Source organism: Stenella coeruleoalba (assembly GCF_951394435.1).
Source record: "Stenella coeruleoalba genome assembly, chromosome: 20".
Taxonomy (NCBI): domain Eukaryota; kingdom Metazoa; phylum Chordata; class Mammalia; order Artiodactyla; family Delphinidae; genus Stenella; species Stenella coeruleoalba.
This window is the reverse complement of record NC_137166.1, coordinates 43,302,671-43,315,740: the sequence shown is the minus strand read 5'-3', so window position 1 is coordinate 43,315,740 and position 13,070 is coordinate 43,302,671. Positions and strand designations below refer to the sequence as shown.

The window sequence follows — 13,070 nt, the reverse complement described above, 5'->3', positions numbered from 1 at the left end:
TGTCTGATCCGGGAAGGATGGGCTGGAGAAAGCGGAGGCCAGTGTGGAGGAGGGGAATGTTTATTGGGGTGGGGGTGGGGAGAGGGGAACATCACTGTCGCTCGTACATCTCCCGTAGGATCTTCATGCTTTCTGAGTAACGAAGCTGGTTCCGATGGGATGCCTCCTTCCACCTGCAGTTGGGGTGGGGGGAAGGCAGAGGGAGGACTCAGCAGTTGGAGCACAGGCCACAGGGAACAAGCATTTGGGGGATGCTCACCTCTGGCGGATGCGTTTCCAGCGCTGCATGTTTCGGTAGATGAGTGTGGAGGGTGAGGGCTCAGGCTCAGAGGGCTGCATGGACAGAGAGGCCAGGCTGGGTGGCCACGCCCGAGCCCCACAACTCCTGCCCCATTGCCCCAGGCTGGCCTTGCACACCCACCTCATCATCAGGGGTACCCTGGGTCTCAGGCTGCAGTGGGGATGGAATTCGGGATCTACAGGCATCTCCGGGTGGTCCGGGAGCTGTGGGTGGAGGCAGCTTATACACATCACGACTCTTGCTGTTGGTGACCTCTGAACCCTGAGGATACAGGACCCCACACCAAGCCCAAGAGAGTCAGAGAAGAGGGCCAGGGGCACACATTTCACACCTCCTTCCTTTCCCAGTGACAAAAGACATGAGGGTCTCACCAGGGACCTGTACTTAGGAGTCATGTCTGTCTGCTCCAATGATCCCTGTTTTCTCCTATCCAACCCAGGGATCTCCTCAATTACTCCTGCCCAGCACACAGACCTCTATCTATGGAGACTTCCATTCCCAGCCCAAGGGGTCCCCATCTGCTCCCCTAGGCCAGGTGGCTACACCTGTTTGCACTAAGAACCCCTTCCCAGTCCCCCAGCTCTTGGGAACCCCTGATCTTGGAGGTCACATCTATTTGCCCAGAGGAACCCTGTCCCCTCTCCCTCCCAGACCGGATAGCCACGTCTGTCTGCTCTGGGGCACTCCAACCGTTCCCCTGGCCTAAAGGTTCCTATCTGTGTACCTCACCGGATCCAGGAGTTACCCGAGAGACACAGAGACCTATGCTTGTCTATCCCATTAGCTTGGGGGGAAGGTACCTTGCGACTGTCTACCCACTGCCCTCCCTGGCTGCTGGGCGGGGGCCCACCACCCATCCCACCTCCTCATCCTCAGGCAGTGGGGGCAGCGGTGAACTGGGTGAGTGTTCACGCTCGCGCACTGTGGGGCTGTTGCGCATCCAGGCTCGGCAGATCGGGTACAGCGGTGTGTTCTCACTGAACTGAGCCAAGTCCACGCTCCGGTCAAACAGCTTGATCACGTACGAGTCTAGGGTGGTGAGAGTGGGAGGGGTATGAATATCGTCACGTAGACCGCCATCACTGCCTGCCCTCCAGGGCCACCAACTACTCACTGGATCGCTGTGGCCCTCCCTCGGCCAGCCCCTCATCCATCTCCCTCCTCTTCTTCCTCCGCTGATGGGGGAATCGGGCAGATGGCCTGTGTGGGGAGGGAGAATTTCAGGACCGGGGTGGGGACTGAGGACCTCTCATCAGCTGGCTGGGGCCCCTGCCACCTTACCGTTTGCCGCTGGCCGTGATGGAGCAATCCCTGTGGGGAGAGACAGGGCGTCAGCAGGCTTACCCTTGAACAAATGCCTGCTCAAAACCCCCAAAAGGGCACCCTTGGGGTACTGTGATCAAGCTCATATAGACGCCACCAACTCCTTAGGCCTTGTGTTCCCCCCACACCGGGGCCCGAGGTGGCATCATCAGGGGACCTAAGCTTCTGCTGCCCCAGGGCCTTTGTACACGGAGAGTGGTTAGGAGTGTGGTGGAGAAAGCATGGGGCAGGGTGGTCAGGGCTTGGATGAGGAAAGAAGTTATCTACCACAAACCCTCAAACACAGATCCCATCAATAAAACTTACTTGTTGTGGGTGTCTGAGGGGGTCTTCCCAGCTTCCTCATCCAGACGCTCCCTGGTAGCAGAGGAGAACTGTAGGCTCAGGGTTCCAAGGGCCCAGGGTGGGAAGGCACCCAGTGGCCTCATCCATTGGGCCCCTTCCTCCCTAAGCCAGCCTCTGGGGTCCCACCCAGGGCCCCCAACTCCCTATGACCCCATGCTGGGCCAGGTCCCAACCTGTCCATGTGACTCTTCTCCAGCAGACACTGCAGAACAGCATCCAGTTGGTTCCGGGCCTTTGCCATCTCCAACTCTGGGGAAGAGGGTACCGAGGAGTCACTTCCCAGGCCCACGGCAGGTGGGCAGCCACTGGGCCGGGGAAGGGCATGTGTATCCAATCCTTCGGTCAGGCCCAGGCATGCTGGGAGGGTACAGTGGGCAGAGACTATTGAAATGATGAGCAAGAGCTCTGGCTTCCAGGGCTGACCCACATGCTCATGTGTGACCTAAGGTGAATCACCTTACCTCACTGAGCCTGTTTCCTCATCTCGAAAATGGGTCTCCGAATGGTATCTACCTGCTAGGACTGTTTTGAGGTTTAAACAAACCTATGTTGTATATGAATCTCTTAGCAGGATGCAATAATAACGAGTAACATATATAGAGTGCTTATTATGTGCCAAGCACTGTTCCAAGCACATCACACATATTAACCCACTGAGTTTTCACAATAACCCTGGCAGGTAAATATGATGTTTATCCCCATTTTAAAAATGATGAAACTGAGGCACAGAGATGTTAGGCTACTTGCCCAAAGTCACACAGCTAGGAAATCGCAAGGCTGAGGATTTGCACCCAGGTCATCTGGCTCCACAGCTGAAGTTATAAGGCACGGACTCAAACTGGGTGCAGAATCCAGCCGCCAGATGTGCTCTGTTTGGCTGAGGTAGTTGTGTTATTTTAAATCTGAGTTAAATCTGAATAAGATGACTGCATTTAATAATTGGGAGATTTCATCTCAAATACCCATTTTTGGCTTTTTTTTCCCCCAGGAAATGAGATCTGGGCCCACCTTCCTGCATGCCACAGCCCCTGCCTGGCCCTGTCAGCCTGTGTGTTTGCCTCTCTTCATCACGGAACATAAGTAGGTGATGATGTTATAAATATTCCCCTCTTACTCTTGTGGGGTGTTCACTCTTCTCTTCCAACTAGTAGGAGATCTGACCCAGCACTCAGAGCCTGGAAGGACACTTGGGGACATGCTTTGCCAGCCCTGAGACTTCCTGAAGAGACCAGGAGACATGACTCAGAGGAGAGACAGGGTGGGGATGCAGGGCTGGGGGCAGCTGAGATTCTAGCAAAGAGCCTTGGTTAGGAGCCAAGGTATGGATCATGCCCACCTCTCTTTCCCTAGTCCTTGTTTCTCTCCTGACCCTGGACACTTTCCCTTTGATATCCCCCAGGCTCCTGCTACCTACTGGGTCCCACACTGGCCTCAGTGTCTCTCTAAACTTATCCCTTTTCCTGGACCCCCTTCTCAGGTTTATCCACACTGTCACCCCATCCCTCCCTGGGCCTCAACAAGGTCACTTCTCTCCCTCCCCCGCCCACCCCATGGCCTGTCCACTTGATCCCCTGAGTGTCTCTCCCGCCTCCCTAGTCTGCCCACCTGGGTCCTTTCCCTCCCTCCCCCTGGGCTCCCAGCCTCAGTCTCCCCTTCTAATGAACCCTCCACAAGGTGGCCAGGGGAATCTTCCTAAACCCAAACCTGACCCTGATCCTTCCCTGCTTAGAACCCTCCACGACTCTGCAGTGCCCCCCTGGGGCAGAGTCTGAGTGTTTCAGCCTGGTGTTCACAGGCCTCCATGACCCTGCCTACTCCTTCCTCACCATTATTTTGTTGTGGTCAGGCCCCCTTCACTTTTCCACCCACGATTTTTGGGGCATTTTTTGGCATCTGGGGGGCCGTCTTGTAAAACTCCCTCCTTGGTTCAAAACCCTCCCTTGGCTCCCCATTTCCCTCAGAGCAAAAGCCAAAGACCTGCCCACCCCCCACCTTTGCTCTCATCTCCTCACACTTTCTACATCACTCGCTCTGCTCCAGCCACACTGGCCTCCGTGCTGGCCCCTGAACACTCCGGACAAGGCTTTCACCTCTCCGCTGTTTCAAAGCTATTTCCTTTGTCAGATTTGCTGTTCCCTCACTTATCCTCATCGCTCTCTCCCTCACCTGGCCTCACTCCTGATCTCCCTACCTTCTCCTGTTTCGTTTTATTACCACTTATAGCATTTAACATCTCACGTCATTTTAGTATTATTTTGTTGTCTGGATTCCACGCCTCTCCCACCACCCTTAACGTGCCAGTCCTGGGTTCCCATCAAGCTTGGCCCCAACCCAAAATGACCTCCTCTCTCTCAGATTCAGTTTCCCCATCTACCACATTTCCCACGTCCTAGGATTATTGGGATACAGTGACTACGAGGATTAAAAGCTTTCCCGTACTTCAGGTGCTCAGCAAATGCTGGACTCAGGACCACTGCGAGAAATGGGGAAACGGAGAAAAGAGTCCTTCTTTGAGTCACACGGCTCGGGATCCCCATGTCTTACCGCACCACACCACTGCCTGAGTCACCACCATTCAACCTCAAAGCTATCCTGAACACACACCGGGAGGGTATCAAGGTGGCAGGAATCGCTCGATGCCTGACAGCGATAGTCAGATGGGCTGCGGGGAGAAGTCGCGTAGTCCGCCTTATCGCGATAATGCTGTCTATAGGGACTCCCACACCCTGATCAGTCCGGTGCTCCCCTACAGGCCCCCGACCTCGGGGTCCTCACCTGATTTCTCCACTTTCACCTTCACCGGGAACATGGTTGGGGTCTGGGGTCTGGCTAGCTGGGTCAGAGAAGCCCAAAAGAGCCTACGGTCACAAGTCAAGGCCAGAGGCAGACGGGGAGAAGTCAAAGGTAAGCTTCGTGTGTGGGCAGTCCTCCGCCCTGAGCAGTGTCCGGCCGCGACGGCCGCGGAAGCCGCCACCTCCTCCAGTTCACCTTCTGTGGGCGGGCCCTTCGGCAGTCCCTTGTTTCCATTAGTCAATGCAACCGTCAATCTCGTACCCTGGCCAATTCACAGCTGCCGCTGTCGGTTCCCAGCTCTAAGTCCCACCTTTCTGGGGTGGGGGTGGTCCAGGTTTCCGGAAACAAACCAACAATATCCCAGGGCGCTTCCTGGGAGGTGTAGTTCTAGCTCCCGAGACTCAGCCGAAGTAAGGGCGCCTGCGCCGCGCGAGGCATGGTGGGAGACCAAGGATCAGAGCGTCGCGAGGCTGCTTGGCACTTATAGTATTAGAAGATTTGAGTAACACAAATTTGGCTATTTAACAGGAGTTATTTAACCGTGGGAGTCTCTCTTGGTCCCTAAGAGGAAAACAATTCTGGGGCTAGGCTGGGTTCCCTCTTAACTAAGCACTGACTAGGTGCCAGCTACCTGTTAAACTCTTTTAACGTGCAGCCTCATTCACTTAGCAAATATTAAGTACCTGAGCCAGGTACTCTAGGTACTGGGGACACCGCAGTGAACAATATGGACAAAAATCCTTGCCCTAATGAGCTTATATTTTAGAGGATGGAAGACGAACAATAAACAAGTAGAATATTTTAAATGAAATGTAAGAGGAGAAAGGATATAGCCTGAAAGAGACATAGGGAGTGTGGTGGCCCGAGCGCGGGTTGGAAAAGAATTTCCAGGCACAAGGCAGAATGTAAGGAAGATAGAGTTTATTAAAGAGAAGGGTCGCTGCAAGAACAGCGGGCCAACTTCCTGGTAGCCAGGGAAAGTCAACCCCCTGTGTGGGCTGGCAGCCAACTTTTATAGCCTCAAGACAAAGAAAAATCCTGCGAGCAGGATGGCATTAGGTGATTGGTCAGGAAGCTACAAGGTTACTACATGGTGAATATTTTACCTAATATGGAGTCGGGGTGGGGGGCTGTCCGGTTTAGATTAGGAGAGGCCATGGCAACAGTTGCTATGGGGGCTCGGTTAATTCCAGAGTTTTTGTCCTGTGTCCTTGATGTAGGGTGTCCTTGATGTAGGGCTCCACAGGGGGTGCCAAGGTGGGGACTGAAATTTTAAATAGGAGGATCAAGGAAACCTCCTCTAATAAATCTCTTGAATACATGTCTATTGCTGCAGACAATCTCCTTCAGAAAATGAGGAACTTCCATTTACCACATGTGCCTTGGCATAGATAAATTCTAGGGGGTAGCATTGTGATCCACACTTCCGATAAGAATAATGAGGGCGAAGTAATGTTTTCAAATTCACATACTACCTGTACAGGATGACAGTCCCTAGTAATGGAAGTATTATTCCTTCCTTGGTTCCAGATCTGTACAACAGGGTTCCCAAGCAAGAAAGTTCCTATTTTTGAAGGGTTATGAGTAGTATACAGTGAACTAATGCACATCATGTATGAAGCACTAAGCCTAGCACAAAGTAAGCAATCAATAAATGTTTCTGAATATTAATAATCATTTTAAGTTTCAACCTCCAAAAGATCCCAGGAAGTCAATATTGAGAATTAGGGTCCTTTATTAAGGGATGTCAGCAGAGAACACAGGAGATAGGAACAAGTCTTAGGGGCTTGAGAGTGGGCTTGGAGAAGAGGAGCCCATCCTGGTCCTCAGGCCTGTGCAGAAGTTGTCAGGGGGTACCCAGGGGTATGGTGAAGGAGAGGTAGTCCCCAAGGGCGCCCCAACGTGGCCGGTAGATCTGGAAGATAGTGATCCAAGTGGTGAGTACAATCACCCAGAAGAGGAAGCCCACAGCTGAGCGCCAGACATCTGTAAGAGGGAACAGGAGGGGAAAGGTTGGCCACCACCTGCTCTCTGGTCTCCCCGAGACCGGCCCTCTCTTCTCTTCCACAGAGTCCCAGAATTCTGGAACCTCCATTGTCCCTTCCCACCAAGGCTCCCAGAGACCCCCTCCCCACACCCGATGGCCTCCCTTCATCTGTGCCCTGGACTCACAGCCTTTGATTTGGCTCTGTTCTGTGTATGCCGGGACAAGGAAGGCCTCTCGGAAGAACCAGAAGATGTTGACCAACCAGAGAAAAGGCAGGAAAGCAAACCCACCTAAAGAGAAGAAAATAAACTGGGACTTAAGGCAATGAGGATCCTCCCAACACCCACGTAGCTGACCAATTTGGAAGGTCCTCTCCCATACCCAAATTCAAATGGAGATCTCTGCTATCAGGGATTCAAGAATCCTGACTCCTCCCCGGGATCCAGGAATCTGAGTCCTCAACCATCTTTTCGGCAGGACCAGGAGACCAGGCCCCCAACTCCCCTCCTCTCTTGGGACCCAGAAATTGAGGCCCCAGTCTCCTCCTTCCTCAGGACCCAGGCCCTTCCTCTCTTGGGACCCAGGAGTCGGCGTCCCCAGCCACTTCATCCTCTAGACCCAAGAATCCAGGCCCCCAGGCGCTCTAGTCCCGTCCCCTCTCTTCTCCGGGGACCCTAAGATATCAGCCCTTACCCAGGTAGTACTTCCGGCACAGGTTCAACTTCTCCTCGTTGGACACCCGCTCCAAGTTCATAGTTGCGCTGGGGCCGGGTCTTCCGAGGGTCTTCAGGGCAAGACCCAAGCCCTGACCCTAAGTGACAGATGCAAGGATCACAAACAACCACGCCCCTATTACGACAAAAGGGAGAGAAATTGAAGGGTGGGTTTTCTGAAAGAAGGGTACCCCCGCCCCCACCAGCAAGCTGACTGGGTTGAGACGCTCTTTATGTTTATTGGGGTACGGAGACGACCCCTAACTCACCAGTGGAGTCTTACTTCCTCCTGTTTGGACCCCTTTGCCACTTTCAACTACGGACTTTTGCGCGAGATGCCGCAAGCGTCTCTGGACCTTGTAGTCTTTTTGGTCAGGCAACGCTGCACGCATGCCCTTTCAGGAAACTCCAGTGGGTGAGTCCGCGGGGAGGGTGAGAGCCTCCGTCACGCAAGCGCACTAGGGAGTTTCTGAGTGTCCGGAGGCCGCGAAGAACTACATTTCCCAATGCCCTTAAGCAACGGAAGTGACGTAATAGCAGACATAGTTGGAGGGTTCGGGTAAAAATGGCCGAATATTTAGCTTCGATATTCGGGACTGAGAAGGACAAGTGAGAACGGGCGCAGGGAGTGGCCCCTCGGGAGCCCGAGGACGAGGCACTTGGTTCCCTGGTGGCTGGGCGGCGTGGGGCGGTGTTTCTGGGGTGTCCGGCTCCCCGGCCCTCGGTTCACCTCTGTCTCTGCACCTCTTCCAGGGTTAACTGCTCTTTTTACTTTAAGATCGGGGCCTGCCGGCACGGGGACCGGTGCTCCCGGCTTCACAACAAACCGACTTTCAGCCAGGTGAGACCCGGCACGGAGCCTGGGGGGTTAACTTCCTGTCCATTCCCTTTCTGTTGTCCACCATCACGAGGTCCCGCCTTTTCCGGATTTCTAGGGCCCACCCTACCGCCCGGCGTTTTTCTTGTCGGAGCTCTGCAGGTTCCTCTCCCAACCTTCAGGCCCTTCTCCCAGGAACTTGGCCACGCCCCCGTACGTAAAGACCACACCCCTGGGCTGTCCCTCACTGCTAGGTATCCCCTCTTCTGGTTTTCTGAGGGACAGGCGTTGCTGTTGCGCTCAAGATGCTTATGCTTTTTCTCTGGTGCAAGGTCTCACCCCCAACCTTCATACCCAATCCGTCTGCATATAGTCCCGCCTTCTGAGCTCAGGCCCCGCCCCCTTTAAATTCTGTTCAGACCATAGTGCTGCTCAACCTGTACCGGAATCCACAGAACACCGCCCAAACCGCAGACGGATCGCACTGTGAGTGAGGGACCTGTCTTGGGGGCAGGGCGGACAGCTCCCAGCAGGCCACGCCCTGACTCCACCCTGCCCACCTCCACCAGGTCACGTGAGCGACGTGGAGGTGCAAGAACACTATGATAACTTCTTCGAGGTGAGGGTTGGCAGGGGTGGGTTCAGTTTCCTGTGGGCCAGCAGCGCAGCTGAGTTCCTCGTGGTCTTCCACAGGAAGTGTTCACGGAACTGCAGGAGAAGTACGGGGAGATTGAAGAGATGAATGTGTGCGACAACCTGGGGGATCACCTCGTGGGCAATGTTTATGTCAAGGTGCCTGCTGTCTCCCCATTAGAGCCTAGAGGTGGAGGCATTTCAATGCCTAACGGCCACCGCTGAAGCCTCACAGCTTGAGGTCCTTCACTAAATCCAGTCCAGACCCTGAGCTGCTAGGTAATCCCCTGATTTCTGAGTTTGATTGCTGACCCTGACCGACTTTCCCTCAGTTTCGGCGCGAGGAGGATGCAGAGCGGGCAGTCGCTGAACTCAATAACCGCTGGTTCAACGGGCAGGCTGTGCATGCCGAGCTGTCTCCCGTCACTGACTTCCGGGAGTCGTGCTGTCGGCAGTATGAGATGGGGTATGGTAGTGCAGGGGTGGGATGGGCACTTGGAGTCCCAGACTTCTGTGTATGAGTTGAGGGGGCTGTCAGTGACAATGGCCTCATCCGTCCATCCATGCTTTACCCAGGGAATGTACCCGGGGTGGTTTCTGCAACTTCATGCACCTGCGACCTATCTCCCGCAACCTCCGGCGGCAGCTCTATGGGCGGGGACCCAGGCGCAGGTACCTCAGGACCAGCCTGCCAAGACTTCTCGTATCCCAAGGCCCCTGTATCCTGAAATGATCTGATCCTGTGCCCCAATAAGTGTCTCAAGCCTTTTGTGCCCTAAAACTAGCCCTGAGCCCCATCTGAAGACGAGCACCTAAGTCCCAACCCCCAAACCAGCCTGAACCCCAAACCCAAGTCCATCCTGGATCTCTAATCCTGAGGTCAGCCCCTGTGCACCTATCCTGAGGCCACCCCCAGGAACTCTACTTACTTCATCAAGTGCCATGCCTTATCCCAGAGCAGAGAGGCAGAACTGGGGGATCTGCACACCATCCCCATGGCTCTGATCCTCCTCTCTCCTGTCCCCAGGTCACCCCCAAGGTCCCATACCGGCCACCGTCCCCGAGAAAGAAATCGACGACGGTCCCCAGACCACCAGCATGGCCATTTCTGAGATGCTGACCTTGCCCTCCACCCCTGGCAGGCACATATGTTCCTGGCCAGGACCCCTCCTCAAAGCCCCCTTAACTCCCTAGTGCCATCTTTTCCATGCTCCGGGTCTCCATGATGTAATACCTTCAACACAGGGACCTTCTATCGCCCCGCCCCTAATAAAGTTCTATATTGAGGGTTTAGAGCTTCGTTGTTAGCTTGAGCCTGGCTGTGGGCTGGTTTCCTTCCACCCCCACATCTGCTGATGAAAAGGGGAAGTAGGGCTGGGCTCTGGCCACAACCTCAGCCAAGAAACTTACAACAACAGGTGGGAAAGCAGCATGCCCAGGGTCCTAGAAACCCCCAAGTGGGACTGGTTGGGTGGGGCTGCCTTTGTGCTGAAACTTCAGCACGTCCATCAGAGGATTCTCAAGGGGGAGATGCTTGGTTGTGGCAGGTCAGAGGATTCCCAGTCTGGAGGAGATTGGGGTTAGGAGCTAAGGTAAGATTGCTGGGAGTTGGGTGGGAGTCTCCAGTGGGTGATGGCTGGGTCCTCCATGCCCACTGCCCTGAGATGGGAATAGGTAGTACCTAATACTTAAGCTTACACTGTGCCAGGTGCCAGGTGTTCTAAATGCTTTACTTCCAGTAATGGTTTTACTTCTCCACAATAACCTTCTAAGACAGGTACTATTATACCATTTTACAGATGGGAAAAGAGAGGGCAAGAAGATGGCAGAGATGGGATATAAATCCACGCAGTCCGGCTCCAGAGTCCTCGCTGTAGCCATCTTGAGGCCTTGTGGCTGCTCTGATAACGGGCCAGGAGCTGGTCTGGGGCTGGAGAGTAGATTCCTGGCTTCCAAAGGGGATCCTATGCCCCCACATCCACTGCTTCCTTCTTCTGCCCCGGTTTCCTGGCAAGTGCGGCAGAGGTGCTGTGGCAGGAAGTCCTGTGGTCATGGCCCCCCAGAAGGCAGGCTCCGCCAGGATGGGGCCCCTATGCCTCCTCCTGACTGCCGTGCTGCTCCTGGCCCAGGCGGCGCCGAGGAAGGCCTCTCAGCACTGCAGCCGGAGTACCGGAACCCTGAGGACCTGTGCTGTGGCAGCTGCTTGCAGCGCTTCGGGCCGCCCCCTGCTCGGGTAAGGAGCCGGGACTGGGCGTTTGCATATGTTCAGGCGGAGTTAAGGGGTGATAGGGAAGGGGGAAGGGGCGAGGTCTGTGGGGTATGGCCCGTGAGGCTTGCTTCGGGGTGGGGGCGGTGGGCCGTACGTAGACAAAGTGGGGATGGGGGGCTGAGCCTGCGAAGAAAGGGACAGTGTGAGTTAAGACGGTCATGGTTAAGGGGTGTGGCCGGTTAGACAGGCGGGAACCGAGAGGCGAGGAAGAGGCGGGCGGGGGAATGAAAGGGGCGGGGCCTATGTAGAGAAGGTTGGGAGACTGGCAGGACTAGTGTGCGGGGGGGGGGCGGTGAGGGGGGGATAGAGAGATGGGCACGTCCGCTGATAGGTTGGGTGAGTACAGTGCAAGGGGCGGGGACTGCTGGGATAGGACAAAGGGGAAAGCACGTAGCTAGCGCAGAGGAGGCAGGTTTGGCGGTTGCACGTGAGACGCTGTGTCCCACCAGACTGAATTTTCGGAAAACTGCGGGCCCGATGATGCGGGCAATCACGTAACGCACCCCTTCAAAGAGTGTCCTCCTGGGCAGTGCAACCCCAACAGCGAGGAGCTATGTAGCCCTTGTGGCGGCGGAGCAACGGCCCCCACTTCCTTGGGGAGCCGCGGCGGGACCCGGAGGCGCGGCAGACAGGTGCTGGTTGGGCTCCGGAGAGCCTGGGCAAGGTGCAGCCCGCCAGAGTGGGGCGGGGGCGGGGAGCGTGGCTTGGGGTCGGATGGGTGGCGTCTGTATCAAGGGAAGGGAGGGTGTAACCTAACTGAAGAGGACAGGGATGGGGGCACAGTATTGATGGTATCAGGGGTTAAAGGAGTCGGGGTGGGGGGGTGGGAGGGCAGGATCAGGCGGAGATGTGGTCCCATTGAGGGATTTAAGGATGGGAAGTTTGTGCTGAGGAGGCAGGAGTAGGGCATTGCTTCCCACTTTATTTCCAGAAGCCGGTCCCTAACAAGGAGCCCTGCCCCCTGACACGTGGAAAGCTGAGCGTCCTTAGTTCCCAGGAGCCCAGCTTACCGGCGATTTCCAGTCTCCTGTGGACATCTGAGCACAAAGTCCCTCAGCAGGCCTGGCCGAGTTGGAGTTTTGACCTGTCCCTGGTGCTGGTTCTGCTCATGACCTCAGCAGAAATTCTCCTGCTCGCCCTGCAAAGGCACCGCCGTCGCCACCACCAGGGGAAAGCTGTCCAACACCCCTATCCTGGCTTGGTTTGCAACGACCTCAACACCCACACCCTATTCTCCTTGCACTTGTCCCCTCCAGGCCCCCTGGAGGCTTCAGAGGCAGGGGACTCAGGGAAGGAGGTCCCTCTGCCTCCACTCCTAGGCAGGGGTTAGTTGAGGATACACCAAGGAGGCGGGGAGGTGGGCTGGAAGCTTGCGCTTCCTCCCCTTCACCCCTCCCTTTGTCTCCCAGAGCTGCCAAGTCTGGAGTCACAGCCGCTGTCTCGCCTCCTGGATGAGCTGGAAGTGCTGGAGGAGCTGATCGTGCTGCTGGATCCTGAGCCTGGGCCAGGTTGGGGGAGAGCCTGTGGCAGCACTCGACACCTGGCTGCAAAATATGGACTGCCTGCTGCCTGGTCCACTTCCGCCTACTCCCTGCAGCCAGTCGCTGGCCTCGGTGGGCCCTGATGGAGATGGTGGTGGCAAGGGAGCCCTCTGCCTCTCTGGGCCAGACTGGCGCACACCTGCCCAGAGAGGGCGGGCAGATGCACTGCAGGTGCTGTCCAAGCTTGGCTGAGCTGGGGCCTGCCCAGCCTAGTACCCGATAAAAATAAAGTTTCCGTTGAAGTAAGTGCCTGCTGTCTCTGGGCCTCATCACGGGTCCTCTTAAAATAGTCTTAATTGGGCCAAAACCCAGCAGACATCCTCTCACTCCCCTCCCCATTCAGGGAAT

The 13,070-nt window shown here is 55.7% G+C and overlaps 4 protein-coding genes across 9 annotated transcripts; 2 read left to right on the top strand and 2 right to left on the bottom strand.

Annotated features, from left to right (window-relative positions):
- Positions 1 to 44: 44 nt before the first annotated feature.
- Positions 45 to 4,924, bottom strand: LIN37 (lin-37 DREAM MuvB core complex component). Of its 2 annotated transcripts, XM_079908405.1 has the most exons (9): positions 4,745 to 4,924; positions 2,143 to 2,218; positions 1,931 to 1,981; positions 1,583 to 1,612; positions 1,416 to 1,501; positions 1,164 to 1,330; positions 422 to 562; positions 260 to 333; positions 45 to 173 (listed from the first exon to the last, which is right to left on the bottom strand). In XM_079908405.1, the coding sequence occupies exons 1-9, from the start codon at positions 4,776 to 4,778 to the stop codon at positions 92 to 94; spliced, it is 741 nt and encodes a 246-aa protein (XP_079764531.1). In that variant the 5' UTR covers positions 4,779 to 4,924; the 3' UTR covers positions 45 to 91. The 2 variants fall into 2 exon arrangements, with proteins under 2 accessions (XP_079764531.1, XP_079764532.1); XM_079908406.1 differs by lacking the exons at positions 1,583 to 1,612; positions 1,931 to 1,981.
- A 1,562-nt stretch (positions 4,925 to 6,486) lies between these two features.
- Positions 6,487 to 7,831, bottom strand: PSENEN (presenilin enhancer, gamma-secretase subunit). Of its 2 annotated transcripts, none has more exons than XM_079907821.1 (4): positions 7,732 to 7,831; positions 7,443 to 7,598; positions 6,935 to 7,039; positions 6,487 to 6,748 (listed from the first exon to the last, which is right to left on the bottom strand). In XM_079907821.1, the coding sequence occupies exons 2-4, from the start codon at positions 7,501 to 7,503 to the stop codon at positions 6,609 to 6,611; spliced, it is 306 nt and encodes a 101-aa protein (XP_079763947.1). In that variant the 5' UTR covers positions 7,504 to 7,598; positions 7,732 to 7,831; the 3' UTR covers positions 6,487 to 6,608. The 2 variants fall into 2 exon arrangements, with proteins under 2 accessions (XP_079763947.1, XP_079763948.1); XM_079907822.1 differs by having other exon boundaries at positions 7,443 to 7,560; positions 7,732 to 7,823.
- A 169-nt stretch (positions 7,832 to 8,000) lies between these two features.
- On the top strand, positions 8,001 to 10,837 carry U2AF1L4 (U2 small nuclear RNA auxiliary factor 1 like 4). 4 transcript variants are annotated; one of them, XM_079906504.1, is made up of 9 exons: positions 8,022 to 8,071; positions 8,216 to 8,303; positions 8,442 to 8,492; positions 8,699 to 8,765; positions 8,849 to 8,898; positions 8,973 to 9,071; positions 9,245 to 9,378; positions 9,489 to 9,584; positions 9,940 to 10,837. In XM_079906504.1, exons 1-9 carry the CDS (start codon positions 8,028 to 8,030, stop codon positions 10,022 to 10,024), a joined length of 714 nt encoding a protein of 237 aa, XP_079762630.1. In that variant the 5' UTR covers positions 8,022 to 8,027; the 3' UTR covers positions 10,025 to 10,837. The 4 variants fall into 4 exon arrangements, with proteins under 4 accessions (XP_079762627.1, XP_079762630.1, XP_079762629.1 ...); XM_079906501.1 differs by lacking the exon at positions 8,442 to 8,492 and having other exon boundaries at positions 8,001 to 8,071; XM_079906503.1 differs by lacking the exons at positions 8,442 to 8,492; positions 8,973 to 9,071.
- On the top strand, positions 10,805 to 12,935 carry IGFLR1 (IGF like family receptor 1; the record flags this gene model as incomplete). The annotated part of the gene is given in 8 exon segments (XM_079906505.1): positions 10,805 to 11,072; positions 11,075 to 11,145; positions 11,631 to 11,813; positions 12,113 to 12,506; positions 12,591 to 12,779; positions 12,782 to 12,859; positions 12,862 to 12,911; positions 12,915 to 12,935. Coding segments are annotated over 8 exon segments (1,095 nt in total). The 5' UTR covers positions 10,805 to 10,963.
- Positions 12,936 to 13,070: the final 135 nt, after the last annotated feature.